Here is a 12430-nt window from a genome sequence, read left to right on the forward strand (position 1 = left end):
GTCTTGAAAGAAAACATGCAGGTAAAAGTAACAGTACCGTACAGTACAGGTGGAGCTGAGCGCGGTTGGTCTATCGTTGCATTGATACAAGATTTCTATTCGTGTGCAATGCAAAGGAAAAACTGCAATGCTGCTGCTGATGATGATTAACGGTTTGTCTCATGATCATGATAAACACAAACACCATAAATTACTAAACATTAATTGAATTGAACATTTTTGCGACGGTTATAAGTCATATTTGATATATTATTTTTTTAATGAATTAGTTAAGGAATCCAGAGAAAATATTAATTTTCAAGCGGCAGTGTTGCCAGATATGTTGTTTTACAACAAATTAGTATACAGTAAGGTCTATTCCTTACGCGGTTCCTTTTCACGCGGATTGCCTTCCTCCGAAACTCAAAAACGATACAAGATATCGACCTCATTTCAATCACGTTTTCCGTTTTTAGGCCACGAGTGTTCAGTTTTTGAAAAAATCACAATTTTTGGTTTAAATACTCAAAATTTTAAATATTGTTTTTTGGTCTCTAGATTGACCACTATCATAATCAAACGGGGTTCGAACATTTCAGGACGATTTTCTTCGTTATATTTGCAACTCAAAAAGCCTTTTTTTACGCGGGTCCATACAAATTTGGAACGCATCCCCCGCGTAAAAGAACACCTTAGTGTATTTTAATGTCATATTTGATAATTTCCTGTAAAAAAATATTCGAAGAACACTTTTCAATCCGAGGAGTTACAACAAACTTTAGGAAACAATTCCAAATTCTCCCTGGTTGCAAGCCATCTTCTTTTCTAAGTTTTTATATCATCGGATATATTATATTCACGAAATTTCATTAAAAAAATTTATTCAAGTTAGGATCTTAAAATTCAGAATAATAAAAAAAAATGTTTTTAATGGATATTCAAGTAACTAGCAACACTTCCGCTTAAGTATTGTCTATAATTAATCAATAATAGTTCATAATTACTCTCTATATCGGCTAATTCTTTTAAAATTGTAACATTCAGAATGTCCACAAGAAAGAGTTCCATAGACAATAGCAAATAGGAATACAGTGAGAATTCGTCACGCGATTGTTCTAAGCAGGCATTTTTCTAAGCGGATTTTTAAACTACGCGTTTTTTTCGCAGATTTTCGAACAAACCTCCGCCAGGATGCTGAATGACCGTTAAAAAGGACAATTGTCGATACTGGTCGAAGAGTCTCTCGTTTTTATTCTTAATCCTTCATTGGTGGTTCATTTTACTTGGATTGTTTATTTAACGCGGTTTTTTTAGTGGATTTTCGAATTAACGCGAATATTTTCGCAAATTTTCGAAATACCGCGTTTTTTACGAGGTGTGTACTCCCCGACTGAAAAAACCTCACTGGTTTAATTTTAAGCAAAACAAGATAAATTTGGCCTCATTTCTTTAAAATGCTGTAACTTAATTTTTGATTGCCAATTTTTCGCAGAAACACGATGAAATTGTCAAATTCGAAGTCAGAAAACTGCCGAAAAATACAAAATAATTTCTCGAATGCAAAAATAACATATCTGGCAACACTGCCGCTTGATATTTTTTTCAGGAATCCTTGACTAATTTTCTTCAAAATGCAATTTCTAGAAAGTTTATCGATATAAAATATTTGGAAACATAAAAAAACTTAAAAGAGAAGATAAAATCCGATTTTGTTTCTTAATAAAGCTGTAACTCGAGTTTTGTTATAATACTTCGGAACGATAACAACTTTTCGTATAAAGTTTTCTCAACAATATGATGAAATAATCAAACTCAAAATTAAAATATACTTATTCGCTGAAAAACGCAATTCGATTTTTCAATTGCAAAAACAACATATCTAGCGACACTGTCGGCGTAGGACCTGGGTTCGTATCCCAACACCGACCTAAGTGTCGGTGGTTGTGGGGTGGCGTGGTCCACTCACAACCAGCGTTGCCAGGTAATTTTTTTAAAAATCTGGAAAAGGCAAAAAAAAAATCTGGAAAAAATCTGAAAGTCATTTCGTGGGGTGAAAGGTAAATTCTTCGGATAAAAGTCCTGGGGTACGTGAAATTTGAGGTGACAAAATTGCAAAATTTCGCGCCAAATTTGGAGTGATGGCCTTTTTGCGGAACAGAGAAAATAAAATCTGGATGAAATCTGGATCATTCATGAAAAATCTGGATAATTGGACATCAAATCTGTCTACCTGGATACACGTTCAAAAATCTGGATAATCCAGCTTAATCTGGATACTTGGCAACGCTGCTCACAACCAACCCAACCGGTCTAGATTTAACCCTAGCCGACACCGGGAGATTTTCTGAGGCGAAAAATCTCTGGGATCATGCCTTCCATCGCATGAGAAAGAAAAACCGTTGGCGCAAAAAAAGCAACACTACCTCTTAAAAATGATAGTTTTTATTCTGATTCCTTAATGCTCTTCAAAAATAATGTATCAGTTTATTTCTAGATATTTGATATTTGCAGCTATAATTAAAGGAAAGTAAAAGTTGTTGGTGAAAACTGGCACTTTTATCAAAAAGGAGTTACACAGAGCGAGGGTTGGCCCAATCGACACCGAAGTTGGAATTTTTTGCATAGTGACCTCATATGAATAATTCATAGAATATTGAGCCAAATCTGAGCAAGTCGATGACACTTTTGTACTTTTTTTGTACACCTGAGACAAAGTCAGAAGCAAGCGGCTGTATAGTGTGATTTACCAGTTAATCCAGAAATTTTCCAGATACGTCCTATAGCGGACGAGATGTTCACCTTGAAGTAGATACTCGACATGTCTCGAGAACACAAATTCAAGACACATCGTCTGTTTTTTAGACTTCAAAGCGGCGTGCGATTCAGTATAACGCAACGAGTTGTGGCAGATAAAGCTTGAACATGGTTTCCCAACAAAACTGACTGAAATCTGACACATGCGACTCTTGAAGGTTTCACATCAAGCGTTAGGACAGCGGGCGAAATTTCGGACGCGTACGTAATATTGGATGGTCTGATACAAAGGGACGAGCTCTCGATCTTGCTGTTAAATATAGCCTTGAAAAGTGTTGTACGAAGAGTAGATGTGTCAAGGAGCGGTTTCATCATCACGAAGTCCCACATGCTTCTAGGCTTTGCAAACGACATCGATGTCATCGGTGTTAATCGTAGAGCTGTGGAGGAAGTTATTACGGCTCTCAGAAAGGGACGCTACGGGAATTGGACTCACCATGAACACTGCCAAAATGAAGAAAATGGTAGCTGCCAGAGAGCACGTTGGTGCTGCGGCGGTAATGGATGGGGATACTTTCGAAGTGGTTTATGAATTTGTTTGCAACCTACAGATCCGCACGAATTTTGCGTTCTACAGGACGCTGATCCTCCCGTTGATTGTCTACGAACATATATAGTAGACGTGGCAAACTAGAAACTAGCGCGAGTTGAATGTGTGCTGTCAACGAGGGTGCCCGAACAGCAAATGTAAGGGGCCGCTGGAGAAGAATAGCTCAGGACCAAGTTTTGTGGTTGCGTATCTGAATTCATAATAGGGTCTCTACGAGTTGTCGCCATAATGTTAAATAGTGAAATATTAAAAGTAAACATTATTTTTTTCTTTCCTTTTTGTATTATTCGTGAGAAAGCCAAAACAATATCACGTGCACGTAATAGTAGGTATGTAGTATAAGTTAGAATCTGAATCTGGTAATATGATCTTCTCCGTATACGTCTGAAAGCAAAAATTCAGTAGCAAAAGTATAATATTTACTTTGTTCTCGAAAATGTCACATTCCATCGATCAAAAAAGCACCGTAGCAGACGGTTGAAGCACTCAAACAAAAACTGACTATTCGAGGAATAAATTATTTCCACCGAATTGTTCTTCAAGTCGCTCGGAGGGGAAAGACGAGGGAAAATAGTAATACCGATTATATCGACGATGAATGAACAATGTTCCCGTCGACGCATCCGTGAAGTAAAAACTTTTCACTCAACTTTTTTTTCCTTTCTTGCCTTTTTTCCAGATAGTTGCATCGGAGACCCTCCCACCAGCTGGCCAACGGCACCGCACCGAGACGAAGAGCGATACTCAAAAATGGCAGTTAAAAACGACCTCTTGAGAATAGATTTGCTTTTTTGTCGCCAGCAGCCACAGGAACGACACTACCAGTAGAATTGCGGTGGTAAAAACTGGAATTTGTTTCCGTGTCCGCCGAGCAATTTTGCGGTACACGTCGGAAGAATACGAAGAAAAAAGGAAAAGTGTCAACCCGGAACTTTGATCTCCCTTGTCGTCTTGGCTGTGGTTGTGACTTGTTTTCTCAAGAGCCATTCAGCGGCGGCAACTCATGCAAAAAACTATCTTTAGCAATCGTAAGATTCTCCCCTTTAAATGCGGCGTTCTTTAAAGGTAGCAAAATGCCACAGAAAGTGAAAAACAAAGACAAAGGTGGGAAATAATTAATTCCTAGGAAAAGTCGACTAGCGGTAGCGGCCTTCTGCGCTGGCTTGCTATTCACCAAAAAGGGTTTCCAATTATCTAGATGACTGTATTACCGTTGATCTCATTCGCATCAGCGCATTCCTAGAAGAACTCTCCGTCAACTTTACAACGGCTATCGCAAAACACTAACGCATCAAGAAATCCACAAATCATCTTAACAATAACAAGCGCAACTGCAGCATTTAACTCGTGCCAAGAAAGTCGAGAAATTAACTCTAAGCGAAAAATTCGTTATTATAGTGGGTATGATCCCGTAGGACAGCGAAACAACAAGGAACGGAACGCACATATCCGATCCCCCGAAAAGTAACAATAAACACAAGGACAGATTCACTGGTGCCTGGAGCCGGAAGCCAACAATATCTTTGAAATCATTACCAAAGGCCGCAGGCGCAAATACGTACGTTTTAGTGTGTTTACACAAGAGTAGCACAACCAACCACGGCCCCCTTTTTAAACGGCGCCATAGGGGTCAAAATTAGTTCCCTTTCGAATCAAGTTTTAGCACGTTAGTAGCGAATTTTAACACACAGCAGCGAAAAGATGGGTAACAAATGCTGCAGTAAACGTCAGGATCAGGAACTGGCCCTCAGCTATCCGGGTGGGTACAAGAAAGGCGAGAGCTCTTTCACATCCAACCTGTCCGGGCCGAAGCACAACAATGGTGGCGGCGGCTCGCTAGACTCCCGCTATACTCCGGATCCGAACCGGGGACAGCTCGTCAAGCATCCCAAAGGCGGAGTGGACATCATCCGGCCGAGGACGACACAACGTAAGTAACAAAAAAATTGCATCCCAAATCCGCACGTGATTCCAAAGTCTGCATGAATAATGAAACAAAATACTGAAATTACCTTCTTGAATTGCTAAACAGCGCAAAAGCGAAACGTACAACAACACCTTACAAAGTGTAGAACGTCAACAGCCGTCAGAGCAGTATACCACATTTTAATATTGAAATGTCCCGCAGCCGTGCTTCTGATTGTTATGTTCGACACTAGACAAGCTTGTAATAACCACGCAGCTAGCGTTGCGTTTGTGCTGATAGATGATAGCAAATTGCAACTTGCAGCATTTCAGAACTCTAACCCTTTGACACCGAAGGCCCTCTGGCTATTGACTGATAAAGTATGTCAGTATCGTCAATCACATGTTCGCATTATCGCTACAAGATGCGAACCGAACAATCTGCTTTGTTAGCGTGACTCAATGTGTTTTGTTGGAAAATTAAATGTAGAAAAACATGAGCATTTCGAGCTCAAAACGAAGAAAAAAACATCATTTTAGTCGGCTGTATATAAAGCAGAGTTGAATGGTTAATGTAAATTAGTTCTACGTTAGTCATAAATTTGATTTCTTTTTCAGGGAGTAAACTCAGCGTGAGGCTTCTGCGGCATAATTGATTAAAGCCTAATTCGTTGTATTGTTTTTTAGCTCATACCGAACCACAGAGAATGTCACTTACTTTTCTGCTTACTCTGAAAACAAGATTTTGTGAAGTTCCCGATATCATTTGAAAAACTAACGCAAAGAATTCGCTGTTAATGTTTGTTCAATATTTAGATGTCATTGACTGACTAAGGGATTGTAATCGTCTCATTCAGTATTTAACTGAAAAGATGAATATTTTATTTACATACGGATACGACACTAAGAGCTTCGTTCAAGGTCGTATTGAAAGGTCTCTTAACGATCAAACCGTTGATGAGATCAAACTTACTTTAACAGGATTACTTGGCATAACTCCTACCCAAGTTATTTTAATAAACAAAAACCACGAAGCGAAAACAGTCAGAGAAATGGAATATCCCTTCTTACCTAATTATTTAATTCATTGTAACCGCACTGAGGTTAACCGGTTATTTTTTTTTTTTTTTTTCGAAAAAACACATGCTATCTATAATGTGCAAGTAAAGTGGAAGTTGTAACAAAAATTTGGCGGAGGTGAAAAACATATCACCCAATGCCGTGTTTTCCAACGATATGGCCATGGATCTAAATTTTGTAACATGGACCAGAAATGCCTCATTTGTGGAAACTCACAAAAATTACACATGTCCTGTGAAAGAGAGTAAAAATTTACACTGTGTCAATTGTAACGGCAACCATGCGTCAAATTTTTACCAATGCCCAGTCCGTTGAGCTATTGTTAAGGCAAGGTAAGGTGAACAAAATTTCATTATTCAATCAAAACAAACTTCAAAACATATTGCTAATTCTCCGATTGTACCGCCTAATTGTTCTACTCCTTTGCATACCCGTCTATCATGAAAAAAATAAATTAAAATATGATCCCGATTACGTGGTTCATAGATATGACAAAGGGTTCTGGCGGTGGAGTTGCAATTGTGATCCATCTCCGAACCAAACATCGTGCTCTTCCCCATCTTAAGACGAAAGTTAATGAAATTTTGGTGATTGAAGTTCAAACTGAACTTGGGATTATTTTCATTGCCGCAGCATATTTACCATTCCAATGCACACGCGAGCACAAACAATCAAAAAACTTTAAGGTAATTTACAAAAACTCACCAGAAATCGTTCGAATTAATAATAATACTCAAAGTAATTCCAATGGCAAATTTTATTCAATGATTATTCCTCAGAATACTATTTTGTTTTGTCGCCGTCCTACATGTTTTTCTTCTGTAAGAAATACATCAAAGATCGACTTGGTACTAACAGATCAAAGTCATGTGTGTAGTGAATTGATCAAACATGTTGATTTTGATTCTGACCAGCTTCCAATATTTTTTTCCACATCACATGAATCATTTTTAAACCCTATTAGCTCACTTACTTACTCAACTTTTACGGCGACAGACAGATTATCGATCCAATGCCGAATCCAGAATACGTCGCCATGTCACTCGGTCTCGGACTGATATCCTCCAATCTCCGCGGTCTTCCGGCATTCTAGCTACATTCCCAGCCCACTGCAACCTGCCATGTTTTATCCGCTTGATTATATCCGCCGATTTGTACACCTGGTACACTTCATGGTTCATACATCTGCGCCAATCGCCATTTTCTAGTTTGCGCTAAGGATTGAACGCTAAATCCTACGCTCAAAAACGCCAAGAGCTCGCCGATCGGCCTCTTTCAACGGCCATGCTTCATGGCCGTAGAGGGCCACGGTAAGGATGTGTTTTGTAGAGTGCAAGTTTAGAACGGGTTTGCGGACTGCGGGACCTCAGCTGGTTACATAATCTGTAGAAGGCCTTGTTTGCAACTGCTATCCGCCTTTTTATCTCACGGCTAACCCTGTTGTCACATGTCACTAGTGTACCCAGGTAAATTAATTCGTCGACTACCGTCAAACGGGGCGAATAGAAACAGTGGGGTGAATAGAAACAAAACTTCCGAACTTGAAAAATGAGATTTTAAGTCTTTGATTTCATTTAAAAACCACGCGAAAAATATTTTTTTGGATAGTTCAATAGTAAACAAGTCCTGCAAACCCATTTATGGGTTAGCAGCACTACTGTCGGTTTGCTTAAAACATTGCAAAATGGAGGCTCGAATTCTGAACGTTCCGAGTGCTAAAAAACTTTGTCTGTGGAAGCCATTCTGCTTCACTTAGAACTTGTTCGTGTGATATACTGGGTCGGTAGTTAAGCATTTCAAGTTTTTACTGTGAATTAAAGGATTGCCGTAAGGTATTCATCACCACGTTACCAATGTTTCATGGAAAACTCGCGGTTCGCAGATTACGGGGCGAATAGAAACAACGCCGTAGCGTATATGTTTTGTACCAAAACATGTGGATTTAGAAATTGCTATAATGTTTCATATGTAAAATGATGTCTGGAACACGTTTTGTGCATTTTCAGCCCAACATGGTCAGGACTTACCAACAAAAAAGTCCAAAAACTTATTCGCTCCTCCTGATGCTGTTGAGATTTTACGCAAAAAAAACTGTTTCCTTGTCAAGCGGTTACGAAATATAGAATCAACTACTCTGTGATAAATCGGATGTTACCTTTAGACTTCAATCCAGTAGACCAGCGGTTCTCAACCTGGGGTACGCGTACCCCTGGGGGTACTCGAGAGCCTCCAGGGGGTACGCGAAAGAAAAATCAGTAATGGCGGACAATGCAATGTTATGTATATGATACAGATTTGGAAAAATATACCGCATCCCGACGGGACTTGAACCCGCAACCTCCCTGTCTCCGGCATGGTGTTTTGACCAATTAAACTATGGGGGACGGTGGTACTGTTCCACAATCTACATGCGTATCACATTCCAATGCCGACTTATTCTATTGCTCATCCCTATCTACACACACTGCTGTGCAAGCGTTATTCATACGACTGAAAGGAATGTCTAATCACACACAGAAGAGTCAGCTGATGCTGATAACTCTTATAGAACTGTGTGATCGAGACCAAAGTCAGTCTGAGTCATGCTTGCAAGTGCGACACAACAACGGAAGGTGCTCCGTAGGGTTAAATTTTTCGAACTAAATTTCTATTTTTAACAATGGCTTTTACCCGTTAACATTCAAGTTCATTAAGCAGACAGCAGTGTGTGTAGTTAGGGATGAGAAATAGAATAAGTCGGCAGTAGAATGTGATACGCATATAGATTGTGAAACAGTACCATCGTCCCCCGTAGTTTAATTGGTCAAAACACCATGTCGGAGACAGGAAGATTGCGGGTTCAAGTCCCGTTGGGATGTGGTATATTTTTCCAAATCTGTGTCATATTTCCAGTTAGCTTATTTTTCGCGTTCCCTACTGCACATATTGTCTGCTTAATGAACTTGAATGTTAACGAGTAAAAACCGTTGCCAAAATAGAAATTTAGTTCGAAAAATCAATTTTCCCTTGAAATACCTCATATGTTGATCAATCTTACTCTTAAAACATGACTGTAGCAAGCATACAAATCATAGTTCTATTGGAAACCTGAAGTAGTCTACTATAACAGGATCTACCACTATTCTCTCCAACTCTGCGAGAACATTCAAAGCGAGGGGGTACAATCGATATGAAATATATCGCTAAGGGGTACGTGGACGAAAAAAGGTTGAGAACCGCTGCAGTAGACAACCACGCTATTTGCCAAAAACGTGATGAAAGTCCGATTTATCCGCTGCATGATGCTCGACATGGACTGACCCGAGAGATATGGATCAAAATTTCAGTTCCACCAAGACAAAATGTTCCCGGATGTCGTATCCTAAACACCGGAAGATGCAGACCGGTGGAAATGCTTACCCCGGCCCCGAGTCCTTCTGTTCCTAATAAGGACTTTAATAGAACATATTCATTCATAAGATAACAAACATGAAGTAATAAACCGAACATTTCCACTATTTTAATATTTTATATAGTTTTCTTGCCTCTCATTTCAATAAATATGATGCATTTGTTCTGTTTTCTCCAAATTAAAACTAAAACTTCTATCAGAACAAGGAAAACGTATTTTATTGGCGAGTGTTTCTATTCGCCCCCTTGCGGGGTGAATAAAACATGCAACATTTTTTTATATAATATATTTTATATAAATATATATTTATATTTTATAAAACAATGAATTACTTATTGTATCAAAATGGACGTTACACCCTTAATAAAGGGAGGCAAGACCCATGTTTTAAAACTTTCATATTCATTCTAGACATTATAGTATTTTTTGTACACTGCAAGATATATCGCAGACTGTTTCTATTCGCCCCGTTTTACGGTACTTCAAAAGTTTATCCATCTGACACCACATCAGCACCAACATCTGTCGGACTACCACGCTCTTTACCAGCCACCATGTGTTTCGTTATGGCAGAGTTAATGATGGGCCCTATTCTCGCAGCTTCCCTCCTGAGAGGTCCGAAGGTCTCTTCCACAGCTTTACGGTTGATACCAATGATGATGATATCGTCCGCAAAACCTAGAAGCCTGTGAGACTTCGTAATGATGGTGCCGCTTTTTTGCACGCCAGCCCTTTATATAGCACCCTCCAATGCGATGTTGAACAATAACTTTGACAGCCCGTCTCCCTGCTTCAAACCATCTAACGTCAGGAAGGAGTCCGATATCGCACCAGCTATCCTGACGCATGATGTAGAGCCTTCAAGGGTGGCACGTATCAGCCTAATTAGTTCTATTGGTAAACCATGTTCGACCATAATTCGCTATAACTTTTTATGTCTTAACTGTATCGTACGCTGCCTAAAGTCTATGAACAGATGGTGAGTCTGCAAGTTGAATTCTCAAAATTTATCGAGGATCTGTCGCAGGGTGAACATTTATTCCGTACTGGAGCGTCCCCCTCGAAATCCACATTGCACAATGGTCCAAAAACCAAATTTAGGGGGAAATTTGGGTCTAGAGCTCTATAGCAATGTTTTAGAGAAAAACTTTCTTCTACAAAGTTGTTACATATGATAATGCGCTTTTTGAAAAATTATCAAAAATTAGGGTGACCAATATTTTCGAAGCAATCAACTATCTAACTTTTTTATCTTTGAAGATAGAAAAAAAACTTGTTCTACAATGTTATAGCTCCAATAACTTTAAGTAACTTTGTAAAAAAAAGTTTTTTTCTATCTTTGAAAACAACCGATTTATATTGAAAAAACACATTTTGCGCTCTAACTTCTTTATTTCAAGTTTCACCCTTAAACTGCGAACGACTTTGAACGACTTTCGAAGCTTTTTAAGAGAAGTAATTTGCAATTCTGATATCGTAAATATCTCTATTCTACTCAAAGTTATTGCTGTTTTTCATCAAAAAACATGCGTTTTTCATTTGTATGTCATCCATTTTGGGGCAAACATAAAAAAATATCTCTTGGTCTCATTTTGAAGGGCATGCTTGACTCTATAAATGGAGGAACTTTTAGAGATATTTTATTTTTTAAATTTGAGTAAATTCAATTTAAAAACAAGACGAAAATTTCAATAATTTTATACATTATGCATATAAAAGCACCCAGATTTATGTTGTGGTATTTTTTCTTATAACTAGACGTAATTACCTTTAATTTGACCCAAAAAGATCGAAAATCGTCAACTGGTTCAAAAGTTATGAATTTTTTTCAATAAAATACATCGAATATAGCCGTTTTTTATGGTCACCCTATTTCGAAGCTGGTCACGCAAAGTGCTTCAATTGTGCTCAAAATCGCAGGGATGCATCAATGTTGAAAATAATCAAACCCGTATTGTTTCGTTAGGTTGTTAAGGGGACCAGCTCCAACAAAGGTCTCCGACAACGGCCTCAGTCTATGAAACAGAATGCGGGAGAGAATGTTGTAAACCGTGTTGAGAAGGGTTATGCTCCGATAATTACTACAGTTTAGGCGGCGGTGGCCTTTCTTGTAGATCGGATATATGAGTCCAGTCCGAGGGTAATTCTTCATCGAACCACACTCTCGGCATGATCCGGTGTAAAGCACTTTAAAGAGTTCGGCTGGAATGCCGTCCTTGCAGTTCTTCAGCTCTTTCAGTGCTTTCTCAACCTCGTCCATCGTTGGGGGTAATCAGGTTCCCCTTCCTATCGTTGCACATAACAGGGGCTGACACGTTTCAGTTCCTGATTCCATTAATCTCTTTGTAGTAATTTCTCGCGTGCCTGGAAAAGCCACCTTTCGCCTCCTCAAGAATCACTCCCAACGCTGTCGTTTCTTCTGTCGATAAAGTTTTTTTTCAGTAGCTCTAGATACCCGGTATCTTCCTACGCTCTGACAAGTCACAGCCGCGGCTAACATGTGAACTCTGGCGCGGTTCTTTTTATCTGTCGTTCGATGGCAGCGTAAAACTACTCTTTGACCGTGGCTGTCACAGATGTACCCAGCACTGCTCCCGCTGTGGTGCTGATTGTACTGTGGATATGCCTTCACTGTTCATTCAGGCTACCTTCAACTTGATCCTCAATCCATTCATCAACCTTCCGCAGGTACTCTGTTGCCACTTCTCCAG

The 12430-nt window shown here is 39.2% G+C and overlaps 1 protein-coding gene across 8 annotated transcripts in view; it reads left to right on the plus strand.

Moving 5' to 3' along the window:
- The window catches only part of LOC129721097 (tyrosine-protein kinase Src64B), a 176167-nt gene that overhangs the window by 147814 nt on the left and 15923 nt on the right, over positions 1-12430 (plus strand). For all 8 annotated transcript variants that reach the window (XM_055673230.1, XM_055673236.1, XM_055673229.1 and 5 more), the window contains one exon: positions 4023-5273. In XM_055673230.1, coding sequence (XP_055529205.1) covers positions 5045-5273 — 229 coding nt within the window. In that variant the 5' untranslated portion in view covers positions 4023-5044. The remainder of the gene's footprint in view (positions 1-4022; positions 5274-12430) is intronic.

This window comes from Wyeomyia smithii, chromosome 2, assembly GCF_029784165.1.
Source record: "Wyeomyia smithii strain HCP4-BCI-WySm-NY-G18 chromosome 2, ASM2978416v1, whole genome shotgun sequence".
NCBI lineage: Eukaryota > Metazoa > Arthropoda > Insecta > Diptera > Culicidae > Wyeomyia > Wyeomyia smithii.